Source organism: the organism of the source record quoted next, unplaced genomic scaffold (genome assembly GCF_019419815.1).
Source record: "Pyrus x bretschneideri cultivar Hongxiangsu unplaced genomic scaffold, Pyrus_bretschneideri_v1 Contig39, whole genome shotgun sequence".
Classification (NCBI taxonomy): domain Eukaryota; kingdom Viridiplantae; phylum Streptophyta; class Magnoliopsida; order Rosales; family Rosaceae; genus Pyrus; species Pyrus x bretschneideri.
In genome coordinates, this window is record NW_025999712.1 from 4,614,037 (window position 1) to 4,628,776 (window position 14,740).

At 34.4% G+C, this 14,740-nt stretch overlaps 1 protein-coding gene across 1 annotated transcript; it reads left to right on the forward strand.

The window, feature by feature from the left end:
* The first annotated feature begins 11,705 nt into the window (after positions 1 to 11,705).
* LOC125468533 lies at positions 11,706 to 14,033 on the forward strand. The gene is made up of 2 exons (XM_048564383.1): positions 11,706 to 11,863; positions 12,983 to 14,033. Exons 1-2 carry the CDS (start codon positions 11,825 to 11,827, stop codon positions 13,907 to 13,909), a joined length of 966 nt encoding a protein of 321 aa, XP_048420340.1. The 5' UTR covers positions 11,706 to 11,824; the 3' UTR covers positions 13,910 to 14,033.
* Positions 14,034 to 14,740: the final 707 nt, after the last annotated feature.

The following is a 14,740-nucleotide window of genomic DNA, read 5'->3' on the forward strand; positions in this document are numbered from 1 at the left end:
AAAAAAAAAACAGTATTATAGTGTTTGGTAAACTTTTATGTAAAACAGATGTGAAAAAAAGCCGATTTTTCAAAGCTGGGTTTTGCAGCTTCTTGTTTTTGGCTTTTTTTCACCCAAAACTGTGAAAAAAAGCTGAAGCTGAATGTTTACCAAACACAAAAACAGCTCCCAACTTTTTTTGATACCAGTTTTTTTCAGAATCACCTCAGTACCAAACCAGATCTTAATACTTAGAAATCTAACTAAGAGTATCCTATGAAGGCTTAGCTAAATATAATTTCATGATTAGGTACAGTTAATGATTGTTTAATTTAATCAACCTTTTAAAGAGACAATGGACAGGTTGATGATCACCCCACCATATAACCATATAATGGCAGACAATGGTCGAAGCCACGATGGCTCTATTTGGTATCAGGTGGAAAAAATTGAGATTCCACCAAAAAATTAATTAGCGATATGAAAAGTAGTCAACTTACTTATAAGTTTATATAAGATCTTTTCTCCTATCAATGTGAGATTCATTCTCAACACATCCGTACATGTAGTGAATTTTTAAGCCTAATACATGGACAATACAATGGGGGTGACGTGGAGCACGTGTAGTCGTTTGGCTTCACACGTAGGATAACATGCCCTAATACCTTGAAGAAAGTTGAAATTTCACCATAAAATCAATTGTCAATATGGAGAGTAGCTCAACTTACTTATAAACCCATGCAAGGTCCCTAATCTCATCAATGGGGGATTCACTGTTAACACACCTCTCACGTGTGGCAAATTTTCAAGCCTAACACATGGACAACACAACGGGGTGATGTGGAGTGTGTGTGGCTATTCTACTTTACAAGTGGGACAACTTGCTCTGATATTATAAATAAAGTTGAGGTTCCAACATAAAAATATTTGGTAATATGAGAAGTAACCTAATTTACTTATAAGCTCATGCAAGGTCTCTCCTATTAATGAAGGATTTATTCTCAACACGCCTCACATGTGGTGAATTTTCAAGCCTAACACGTGACCAACATAATGGGGTGGCATCGATTGCGTGTAACTGTTTGGCTTCACATGTGAGACAAACTTTTCTGATACTATGAAGAAAGTTGAGGTTCCATCATAAATCAATTTACAATATGAAACGTAGTCTAACTTACTTATAAACCCATACAAAATCTAAAAATCATCTATCCCATACTTAAATCATAATGCAGGTCCTTTTATATAATTGCCAAGCATTTTTTATAGTTACTTTTTGCATGACATCCCAGTTAATTACTAGTAATACTAACCAGTAACGTTGGCTAAATGGGTCCGTCAATATCTTGACAAAGCATCTTCTGTAAAGACTGCTCCATTGGGAGTAAACTCTTGACTGTTGCTGAAATAATAATATTTATAAAAAAATAATAATTAAAAAAACCCCTTGATTCCTTATAATAAATCAGCAGAATTTTTCTGTTTTGTGTGTGTGTATTCAATTGGGAATTGAAGAGATTTTAATGGATTTATCTATGGATTTTTATGGAGTTTAATTGATTTGTAGAAATTCCATGTAAAAATTTGATTCAATTCTCTCGAAATCTCATGGGGAGATGGGAGATTTGTGGATGTTTAAAATACATTACAAAATCTCTCCAATTCTCTCTAATTCCTCAACCTTTTGAAATTCTTTAAAATCAAATTCTAATTGAAAACATCTGGTGTAACGACCCGAAATTTCTAATTCAGAAGCCAAACACACAAGTAGGCCACAATAAAATAATGGTTAATTAAAATTCTAACTAACTACACTAAAAAAAAATAATCATTTTGTTTAATTTATGGCTGCATCTAACATCCTGGTTAGACTGCCTACGTACCCTAAACGAAGGGATCCAGCCATTCATAGTTCACCTTACGCTTCTAGAACAACATACTAAAATTTTATTCCGGTCCAACGGTCCGATCTTTGCCAATCACGAAATCAAATGGCGGTCAACGTTTTATTTTAGAAACTTGCAAATCCAATTCGGGAAGATCCGTACGTTGGATTTCCGATCTGTAAGTTCCTAAGGTCCTCAAATATTACGTACGATAAGGTCTCAAAGTTTGGTGATGATCCAAAGGTCCGATCGTTGATTCACAAATTGATCAAGTAAGGTATCGTAGTCAATTTAGGTTCAAACGATTAACCTACGTCATATGAATATCAAAACTGAAATCAAGGCATCTAATTTAGCCTAAAAATAGCATTGACGGCCACTCTGGGCACACGCCCCCATGGGTGGCGGTTGGTTGTCCCGACTCACCGGAAAATTTCAACTATTTCCAAAAATTCTCAAATTTTATAGAAATAAAGATCTCAAAGAGTAGAGCAAACTTTATACCTGTGGCCAAGTCCAATTTAGCCGTAAAAAGGCTCCAAATTGACTCGAACCCTCCGGAAACCTTTGTTTTGGGTAGTTGTCGATTCGTCACCAAAACGAACTTCGTCACCTCATCAAAGGCTTGGGCCTTGCTCCTGGGGTTGAGAGGAGTCTTTTGGCGGTGGTCATCAATGGTGAAGCTCGTCGGATCCACCGAAAAAAGATTAAAGCCGTTGGAAAAGTAGTGGGCTTTGTGGCTTCAATTGGAGGAATAGGAACGAAATTGGGAAATATAACACTACAGAGATGTATGGCTCCTCAAGGGCTTTCCATGGATACCAAGATCACCCAAAACGGAGTTCGTATGGAGGAGATATGAGAGGGTCAAGTTGGTGGGTCGGGTGGAGGAACCGGGTTGGCTGATTTTCTCTTTCTCCCTTCCCTCCTTTTCACTCCTTTTCCTTTTTCTCTCCTTTCCCTCATTCCTTGTTTTCTGATTGGGCAATGCTCTGTCTTTCCCAGCCAATGCCACACACGTGGCACCTCACAATTATCTGGAGAAATCTAGATTATGGTTAAATGACCATTTCACCCCTAACTTCGCTAGTTCATATCTCATTCGTTATAACTCCGTTTCACAAACGGTTTGTGCCTTCACGTTCGTGAGATCGAGCTCTATCCAAATATGCTAAGAAATATGATGAAGCATATAAGGACAAAATACGTCCTCATAAAATTACGTTTAGCCAAAAAGGGACATTTTTGTCATTTCACTTTCTGATAAAAATTTCCACATAATCATATATTTTAAAATTTTCAGGGTATTACACCTGGAATGTTATAAACTTCGTTAAAATTCTAATTGAATACACCCAGATTTCTAAGGATTTTAATAAACTATCTTAAAATCCTGATTGAATACACATTGAATTTTAGAGAATCACTTAAAATTCGGATTGAATACCCTAGATTCATTAAAAGAATTAAAATCCCTCAAAATCCCAATTGAATACACCCCGCTTAATTTAGTTATTTTAGTTTATATGTTCAACTATGATTCGTAAATAAGAAAGAAACGGCTATTTACAATGTTACAAATAAGGAGTCAAGCATTATTCAAAATAATATCAAGCATAAAAAACAAGTCACTTAAAATAGGATGATATGGAATTACATGATTAATGTTACATAAACTACAATACTAATTATGTATCGAGGTGAGATGTATCATAGATACAACGGAATTTGTAAATGTGGCCTACTTAGGTTGATCCATTGGTACACAATGTTATAAACTCCTATGCTAAAATTAAAAGTCCATGTATGAAGCACAAAAAGTCAAGAGGTGGATAAGAACAATAAGATTCATATGAACATGAAGTTGATTACAATTCGGGAACATGGGTATTGGTTATTGAGCATAGATACCTATTCTTCTTCCTTTCTTTATAAAGACAGGCCTTGGAAGGTAAAGATTAACGAGCAGCTAGCAGCCAAGCTAGCATTTCACATGAACACTGTAAATGAGAGAGAGATTTAAACTAAGATAGAGTTCTAGAAGAGGCCGGCAAAGACCCAATAAACAATTTTGGTAGGCATTGGAGTGAAGCACAAGTTACAAAGACTGCCTTGGATTGTGTTTTGGTTTGTACACTAGAATGTTGAAATTTTCACATACAACAAGTTACAAGTGATATATACGTTTTGTCACGTATATTCATAAAATACATTTTCCACAAGATCTGAGCCAAACTGTTTGATAATAAGTCAATTTAAATCATATATTCAAATAAAAAAACGTGGTGTGCAATAGATAAAGACCGTTTTCCTTTTGAGTTCGAACAAATATTCAATTTAAAGCATACATTATCTTTTATACTCAAAATGACACAGTTTTGAGTTTTTGTACAATTGATTTCATTCCATACTAACGCGTGGTAGCTTGTTTGAGATTTATTTTATCTTACTATGAAACTACTCAAAATATTTTTTGATCATTGTGCTCGAAACATACTTAGTTATTGGCCTCCTAAGAAATAGTTCGAGATTAAATCTTTCGACCTAGACCTTTTATCTTGTTAAGCTTAATCACAAACACTGAACCCTAAACAGGATTTTACTAGCAAATGAAATTTGAAGAAAATTCCATAAAATTGACTTGTAACCATTTCTTGGTCCCCTCAACGGGCTATCTAAATTCTAATGGCAATGCCGTTTGTAGACTGTTTCCTTCGTTCTCAAGGGAGGACCGAGTCGACCAGAACCACTCACTGAGTCACTGTTTACTATTCCAAGTCTTTCTGCTCAATTTCTTCACTAGCTATAACTCTTGGGCCACATGTGAGCTCCTCATTGGCCAGCTTCCATGCAGCGACGGACGCGCCGCGCGGTGAGTAAACCCAATTTTGTTTGTGCGACTTCCGAGCTCTGGTTATAGGTCTTTGGCTTGTCATACACGTGTCGTGACGACGACGATCCTCACATGACCCGTACCTAATTGCATGTGCAGCTTCAGTACACGACAACCTCATCGGCTTGCCGCAACATTGCTTATGATAAGGACGGTCTTAATAATTAAATTTAATCATAAACACTTAATTGCATTTGTCTAATTATGAATAATTATATGATACGGTGGGTAATGTGCCAAGAAAATGGACAAAAGTTTGCAGTATGATCGTCAGTATGATCGTCATGCTCCTATCAGCGATTCAGTTGTTACTAATTTGTTATTAATTTATAACGTATACTAGGAGCATTGTTCTAAAAATCTCCGTTTAGCATCACTTTAAGTTCTGTCTAGGTGTTAGATGGTTAGACACTTCCTCCGATTAATTTTTAGGCGTTTGAAAATTAAGAAAAGATGTCCAGACCTACTTGGGCGCCCGTCTAGCCCGTCCAAATCCTCTTAGGCACACACTTAGATCACGACTCTCATCTACACAAAAAATACATAACTTTCATTTTGCGTGTTTTTTTTAATAAATTATAAAAGACTTATTGAATATTTAAATGAACACACATTATAGTTCATTATATACTTTTTAGGTATAAGCAGACACTTGTTTATACAATATATAATAAGTTTATTTAAATTCACTTTGTTCGTCTAGGCCCCCACCTAGCCGTCTAGGCGCTAAACTCCAGCCCGTTGCTCAACTAACGCCTAACGTCTTTTAAAACCTTGATTAAGAGTAAATGATTAAGTTAGTTTGTACAAAATCTACAATTTAATATATTTGAGCAATTTTCTAATTTAGTTACGGGTACATAAAACTTGTTAAAAAAAGAGACATGTTACTTTAAGAATTTGTACACTACATGATACATGACGATGGAATTAAAAGATTACTCAGCAAAAATTTGCAGAGAAATAGATCCTCACATGAGTGGCTACGATACCGTCTAATTATACAGATAAAGGGTGATAGTGATTTCTTTTTCCCCAAGAAACAAGAGTGATGAAAGTGTTTTCTTTTGTATATATTTTAATTTTTTCTCCCAAGAACATGATTTGGTCGACAGGTAAAGTCGTTACCGGTTAGGAGGTAAAAGTGGGAGGTGGTCTCAACTTTTTAGGACCATTTTTCTAAGTTAATCACTGAAATTACGACAATACCCCTACAATGCGGCTGCATAGCATTGTCCATTGGATCATTGCCCATGGCTTTGTATCATTCTCCATCTGCCATTGAACATGCATGCATGCTTCCAAATCATGCAGATTAAATTTATCTAACAGTAATAAATAGGTATTAGACTATCACTTTACTTAAAAGTTGTGAACAAAAATACTTCCGAATATTATAGCCTACATACAAGATTTTTTTTTTTTTTTTTTGGTAAAACTACATACAAGATTTGCTTCATTTAAAACTACCAAAACTATTCATGCAAAAACAACACTCAATCTTGACCATCTGCAGTCCAATATTGGTAATTTGACAAAATTAAAGACGACACAAGTGTTCAAGTTCTAAGTATACCGAGATTTTTTTGTGATAAAACGTATCTTTATACCTATTGTACAAAATTTAAAGTACAAGTTGAAACCACATCAGTATATTCAATAATGGTCTCGTTAGTCCATTTTCTCTCAAACATTGACAAAACTTAGACCTTCATTTGATTAACATCTCAAGATTTAGCCAGTCAAATTTGAAAACTCAGTTAGCCTATTCAAATACAACAGAGGTACAATCACTATAATGAACAAGTTATAATCAAGCTTAGTTTGCCTATTCACATAGAATAAAGGTACGATCACCATAATGAACAAGTTATAATCAAGCTCAGTTTGCCTATTCACATAGAATAAAGGTACAATAACCATAATGAACAAGTTATAGTCAAGTATGTAAACTCAATACAATATGTATCGTGCTTTATCTGTGTGTGTTATTAAATGCGAACGACTAATAGATAAGTTTTGCTCTTAAGACTTTTGTCGATTAGATAAATCCTAAGCTACAATGTTAGATCATTTTTAGTCTTAACAACATAAATCTTAATAACAATATAAAATTAAAGGGTCAACTAGTGAAGGTGCCGAAACCACAAAGCGAAGATTAAAGAACAAAACAAATACATGTACACACGTATAAGCAAACCAGATACATTGAATCAAAGAGATCAAATGTTTCTAATGCAGTAGCCTTTGTCCCAAACCAAAACATTTTTAAATTTAGAATTTTTGTCCTTTTTCAAGTTCAACGAGAACCGTCAACAATAAGCAAGAAATCAAGTAAACTATCCAACAATTAGAATAACATTGTGGGAATACCAAAACATTTCTCGCTGCCTGGTTGTGTGGTACATGCATACTTATTTTCTTAATCTCAACGGATTAAGGAATAATGCTATAATTAATATTATCACAAGGGTGAAGTTATTGTGTTTGATATAAAATTATGAAAGAGTGCCGAAACCGTTTGTCGGGATAAAGAAAGAAATATTGTGGTCTTTTCAATGGAATTCCTGGGGAAATCATCCATGTGCATTGTGCCTTTGTCTCTGTCAGAAAGAGGTTTATCAGGTTGGTTTTGTTCTTAACTTGAATATAAATCCTACAAATAATATGCTATATATCTGGATCCACACCATGTCCAAATGGAAATCTAACTAATTAAGATTCTAATATTAACATGTAAAGTGTTTTATTACTTCAAACGACTGATAACCACCAGTTGACGTAAATTTCATATTAATTGATGGGTACGGATACCTTTATATATAATATATTTAGGGGTGCGATGTTCACACACCCTATTTTACTTTTCACACACCCTTCTAATTTTCAGCCGTCGGGTCAGATAAATTGAAGAAAATCAATGGATATAAATTAACAAGGAGTGTGTAAGAAGTAAAATAGGGTGTGTGGATAGCACACCCCTACATTTACCTTAAAAACTTCAGGACCTTCAAAATCGAGAGTCTTATGCGGGTGCACCACCTGCACTCCCTCAAAGCCAACCCATGGGTACATTGTTAGAAAATATGAGTTTCATAGCATGTCACGTACCAATTGATGACTTAAATTCAACCGTTTATGTACGCACAGTTTTACAACTTCAAATGCTTACAACATTTAAAGAACAAAAAAGTCGCTCATATATGCATGAATAATTAATGCTAGTAAATCTTTCAGAGTTTAGTATGTTTAAATGAAAATGAATGATTAAGCCTAAGGAAAAATAATCGTGATTCTCTTCGACATATATATATATATATATATATATATATATATATATATATATATATATATATATATATATATATATATATATATATTGAATCTCTTCATATTGGTAATGGTGAACCTAAAACTTAAGAGTACAGGGTTTAGGCACTAAAATCGTAGAAGTTACAACGTAGAACCCTAGAAATTGAATCAAGAAGCATACTAAGTCAACCGTTATGTTGTTTATTTCAGTTTCCTCGGGCAGTTCACATGGAAATCTAGTACAACCCTAGAAATTAAGATAATATATGGGTCCATCCTTCATAATATAATAACCATCAAAACGAAAAGCCAAATTTTAAATGAGTACATATATTTTATGATTCATCAATCATTCAAGGTGGAAAATTGATATTCAAGGTAAGTGAACAAATGTATCTCTACTGTCATTGTCCCGGTCACATGGGACTTAAACTATACTCTCCATTTTTTAATGTAAATGTATCGCTATATTAAAAAAATTTATACAATAATTTTGACAGATATTTGTATCATATCTCATTGATTCAATTCTTTTTTTTTTTCAGAGATATATTTATAAAGAGACGAACTTTCTTGGTGATGTCATTATTAAATATTTTTTGTTGCTGTATATTTGATTTAGTTGATTTCTGTTGTACTAAGGCTTCGAACTTAACCCCTTTTTTTGTATTTTTTTTTTTTTATAAACAAAAACACAATTGCCCGTGAATTTTAGACTATTTTTTGTAAATAAAATTTGGGTGATCCTATCCACACACCTATTTTTATCTCTGACACATCCCTTGTTAATTTATGTATGTTGATCTTATTCAATTCATTGGACCCAACAACAGGAAATTGAAAATGATGTGTGAGAGATACAAAGGGGTGTGCGGATAGAACCACCCTAAAATTTTCATATAATAGCATTAAAAAGAGGGTGGTTCTATCCATACACCTGTTTTTTACTTCTCATACATCCGTCTCAATTTTTGATCGTTAGATTGAATGAATTGAAGAAGATCAATGGACAAAAATTAACAAAGTTGTATGAAAAGTGAAAATAAGTGTGTGAAGAACACTACCCAAACAGATAGTTTGCGTACGTTACACTGCAAGATTGTGTCATGGTGGCATTTATATTGCACTAACAAAAGTACATAAAAATATATAAGGAAGACAAATTGCAATTGCAAACTACAAACTAATATTGGTTTCATATAATATTTTATTTTTCAAAATCTTAATTTTTCATGTTTCATGTATTATGGATACGAACACATTTTTAACCCTCAATCTTGACGGGATCCACTTAGACTGATAATCTCACCCTCTAATATCCACTTAGATAAACACGCATAATATCACCTACTAATCTTGAAGGATTCACTTAATTAAACTCATAATCCCATAAAGTTCGTACCAAATAAAATCATAGTTAAAATAAACACACATATCACCCTTTTTAGCTCATAAAATGGGAGCAATAATAACCTATATATAATGATGTGATTTGGCAAAATAAAATAATTTATTTGAAGCATGTAAAAGTAGGATTAGCCGTTAAACTAGAGTCCCATAAGGCCATCTCCATCTAAATTTCTTATCTTTATATATTCTCAATAATATTTATATATTATTTTATTTCTTATCTTTATATATTCTCAATAATATTTTAGTTATGATTTTTAAGGATTAAGAGGGTATGAGAAATGGTGTAGAAATGGGATGGGTATTCATAGGAAAAAGTTAGGAACTTTTTGAATTAAAAAAAAGAAGAAGAAAAGAAAATAGTATACAAGTAGCTGTTGGAGATTCAAATATGATCGTTAGATTCTTTCAAAAGTGACCGTTGAATCTATAAACAGACTGCAGCTGCTGTTACTAGGCCCCAGCAAACGGGCTAGGTATCACGCCAAGCTTGGCCAATCTGATGGCCTTTAGGCCATATTAGTTGGGCCCACTGATATGAGTTTTGTCCAAATAAGACCATATTTTTGCTTTTTAGCTCTCTTCATTACAAATGATCTAAATTAAATAACTTTTAAATTAGGGATTAAATTTTCACATTAAAATTAGGGAATCCCTTTCTATTAATTGGGGGGGGGGGTAACTTTTTGTTGATTTCCTTTTTGGAATGCAGCCAAATAAATATTTCGATAAACTTTCTAAAGATGAAAATAATTTGAAAGCTGATCCTAATGAGAAACGACGCAAACATCTCACCGTTGATTGGTCAGGAAATCCTGTCCTAAAATAAATTTCCTTTGAACAGAAAATTTTGGCTTATTTTTAGGAGTTCTATTTTGATCTCACTTTATTGCTGGAACTTAAAAGTCACCACTTTATTTTTTAAACTCAAAATTTGTTTCATTTTAACTTTTGGACTCTCTCTCATCTTTGAAACTATAGGTTGTCTCCGAAAGCATATGTGAGATCGAACACCCAATAAGCCTATGTTACATGTGTAGTAAATTTAATTATAAATCTTCATTATGCATTAACATTCAACAATCAAAGAATAGTAAGTTGAAGAGAAATTGAAGGGATGAAAAAAATAAAAAAATAGCTTGGAGCACCCAAATCAAACTCACATAAGAAATTAGCAAATCTAAGGACAATGTGGAGTGAATTTTGAGTTTTATAGAGACGACTTTCAAGTTTCAAGTGGTAAAATGAAATCAAAGTCGAGTTCCAAGTGGCAAAGTATAGCGAACTTTGATTTTGAAAGTATAAAGTGATGACTTTTGAGTTATAGTGAAATTAGAATTAAGTTCATGAGACATAACTAAAAATAAGTCAAAAAATAAATAAATCTTGCCATTATCAACCAATAATGGAGGTAGCATGTAACTTTTTACCACAATAATGAAAATAAGTTAAATTCTTGTATGATGATATAGATTGAAATTCTATCGGTGACTAATATAACATTAAATCTAACCAAATATATCGTTTAATAAGAAGAAGAAAAAAAAAAAAACCAATAATGCAGGCGCATTACCCTCATTGTGCTCCGCCGCTATACAAAAACACGTCTCATCAAGACATGGTGAGCCGCCGGAGGAAATATTTCATTTTAAAAAGGGGTATTTATGGGAAGTTACCATATACAAACAAAGTAAAACCGCGTAAAATCCTCCACTCAAAAAAACAGCAAAGCTTCTGTAATCATTTGAGAATTGAGTGGGAAGTTTTATTTCATTTTTTTTTATTTTTAGAAAAAAGAGGGAAATAAATTAAATGATTTTTAAGTTTTGGATGGATTAACTTGAATTTTCTTTTTCGTTACAATTGAGAGTTTTGAACCTCGAATTTAGCCTATACGTACACGGTACACCTATTCTCGTGACTAGGTAATCCAGGTAAATTTAAGGTATTAAACAATAATAAAAAAAGAATACAAAAGGAGAAAACGAGAGTGAAAAATCATTAAAAAAAACGTTCAGAATTTTCTTATAAAAAGTAGAATATAAATTTTGGGTAAGACACAGGTCCTGAAAGAGTGGAAAAAGTTTGAATGAAATTAATTTTAATTGGAACCTCTAAAAAAATTAATTTAATTAAATAATTTCTTTTTTTTTTTTAATTTGGTCGGGGGCTTTTGTGGATCCTTGTGAAAAAGCCATCTCTCTCTATTGTCTTATTTGCCTCATTTTCCATCTATAAATGTGTCACATTCCCACCCTACCTTAACTCCTAATTCTCTGATTTTCCTCTTCCTTTCCTCCTCCCTTCTTCCACTTTTCTCACCAGAGAGGTTGAAACTCTTCCAATGGAGGAACCGGGTTCTCTGTGGACTACTTACCCTGAGGTGGGTCTCTCCTCATTCTTCTTCTGAGTGCCACTTTTTGTTGGGTTCTTTTTTCTGCTGCAGTTTCATCAAAGTTTGCTGCTTTTTCTGCTTCAATTGTGTGTTTTTATGGTGGCTTTTCTACTTCATGCTGTATTATTCTCACATGCAATTGCAAATGCTTCCCTTCATTGCCTCTTTCGATTCGTTTTTCGGTTTTTTTATGTGAATTTAATTGTTAGTGATGGATCTTCCATATCTGAGAGGAATTCAACCATTAAAGTCCGAATTTTTGGTCTCTATGAAACATTAATTTGTACTTGGCACGCAAGTTCTGCAGTCTCATTAAGAGTCATCGTTCTTGTGAATGCAAATTTTGTTTTCTTTGTTTTTCTCCACAACACGACGTTTCTATTAGGAAATATTCTAATCTTCATGCACGGAATTCAAACAAAAGGCGGCCACGTTGTCTTGTCTAACTGACCTAACTTACGTCGGTATTCAAAAAATTCATATGTCAATTAATTGGCTTTAATTTTTTCTTTATAAAAACTATGGTAAATGTGTACCTCTTCTATTAATATATGTGATGAACAGAATATGCAGAATTTGAGAACCAATGTGTTTGTAGTATTGATGGACCCAGTTCTCTGATTTCGGTTACAGGGGTAGGTTTTAATGGAGTTTCTTTATATATTAACCCTTTTTTTTCACGCTCCCTTTTCTCTTTTCTTCAAAAAGATAAGCAGGATTTGTTGACCAGGACGTGGGATTTTCATGGGCCCTTTTTGGGATTTCACTGTCTTCCTAACCTTTGAAATAGTTGCTTTCCGTTTTCCACCATGATTTTGTTCCGAATCTTTTGATCCTCCCTTAGTTACCTGTTTGAGAATTGGTGGGTTTGGTGTTCATGTTTGAGTTTGAACCTGTAACCTTGGATGTTTATTTTGGTTTGTTTGGTCTCGAAAATGTTTTGAGTGTGATAGTCGCACCTGTTATTAATTCACGTGTTATGATATGAGCTTATGTATTCTTTCGGATTCTACTATGTTTAGAATTGTTATTTTTTTTTTCTAGGTTCAATTTTATTATTTTGATGGAATTGAAACTCATTTCTTGAATCCTGTTTTGAATTGACAGAGCGCTGATGAGTTGAAGGAGAAGCTTCTGTACACAACCCTTGAGCTAGAATCCGTAAAAACACGCGCAACGGATGAAATCCGAAAAAGCGAGGAGAATGTGGAGAAACTAGTCAATCTTCTAAACGTTGCGTCCAAAGAGAGAGATGATGCCGTAGATCAGCTACGAAAGCTGGTAAACAAGATCATGCCTTCAGGTCCAATGGAACTCCCACTCAACATGTTTCCTCATGAAAGTACACTTTTGCTTCCCACCAGAGCAAACTCGAGCATAACTGAATCCAACAGCCTCTCTGAAACCTACAATCCCCAAAAATCGCATGTTTCTTCCTCTGTGGACTCCTTATTCGATGCAGTTTCTTCACCCGAGTTTTCGAACATAAACATGGCTGAATCTGGCTGCATTCCTTTTGTGAAGCACCAGCCTCGGGTGCAAGAATATAATGGTACTGTATCTGCTGGTGTAGTCTCTTCAGGGATGATCAAACCCGACCCGGCTTCTGAAGTGATTGACAACTTTGTGAAAGGAAAGATTTTGCCTGAACAGGGAAAGCTCTTGCAGACTGTGATGGAAGCCGGTCCACTGCTCGAGACTCTTCTTGTTGCTGGGCCAATGCCTCGTTGGCGAAACCCCCCGCCTTTGCAGCCCTTCAAAATCCCACCTGTTTCAATCAAAGGCTGTGAAGCTGCTGCAAGCTTCAACCAGAAACCAGTGGGAAATACTAGTTATGTTGTCCATAAGCCAATCAACTCGGCATCATATCCTGAGATGTCTTGCGGCTTTTCGCAGACATGTTCGGCTTCCATGTTGAACTTCAACAATGGTGGTGCTTCCATTTCACGCCTGAACAATGCAAGGATGTTGGCTTCGCTTTCCGGCATTGACCACCAATTTTCGATTGGCAAGCGGCAGAGGCTTCAACGATAGTACGGTGAACTTTTGCTTCTTAATTTTTAGTGTAAAAAATTGAAGTTTGAGAGCTTTGAAGGTGTAAAAATGGGATACTTTTGTTTTTGGGTTCAACTTTAAATGACATGGCCATTTAACTTCAGTTTTACCCTTTTTGACTTCTCTTCGTGTACATCAAGTTGCTTCTGTTTGCCAGTTCATTTGCATAGGAAAAATAACAAGCAAAGACCATATTGGTCCAACACTACATGCACCAAATCAAAAACTAAAATTTCGGATCCCAACTTATGCAACAGTGTTTCATTTGTCCTTCGGCGGTATAATCACGTCAAGCTTTATGTAGCATATAGTAATTACCATCTTTCTTCCTTGGGAGCCACTCGATTTAGATTGTTTGCATCTTTAAATTTAGATGTTTGCACTTATTCTGCCTAAGATTAGTGGAAGCTTGGGTATGGCCAAACACAGAGAATTTCATGCTTTTGTGAGAATTGTTCTACAAATAATGTGATTCAGACGGTCTTACACAAGTTTTTCTTGTAATGCTTGTCACCAACTAATGGTGGAAACCAAATCCTCTTGCAATTTGGAGGAATGGGGTAGAAAATAAAACTATCCATCAACATGCGACGAGCGAAAGGTGTACAAACCTGTTATCTAGTTCTCGTGTGAAACTTCCCTCCAACTTTGATATTATCTACAGCAAAACAAACATTTAAGCAGCTCTTACAATTTTGAAATCCTTGAGATCCTCACGTCAACCTTCAAATATGTCCACATATGTTTGTTTTCATTGATTTAATCGTTTTAATATCATTAATTAAACAGTTTTTGTTTGCTAATCACCCC

Coding starts and splice junctions, on each gene's coding strand:
- LOC125468533 (XM_048564383.1), top strand. CDS start 11,825: ATGGAGGAACCGGGTTCTCTGTGGACTACTTACCCTGAG. Junction 11,864..12,982: donor TGTGGACTACTTACCCTGAG/GTGGGTCTCTCC, acceptor TTGAATTGACAG/AGCGCTGATGAGTTGAAGGA.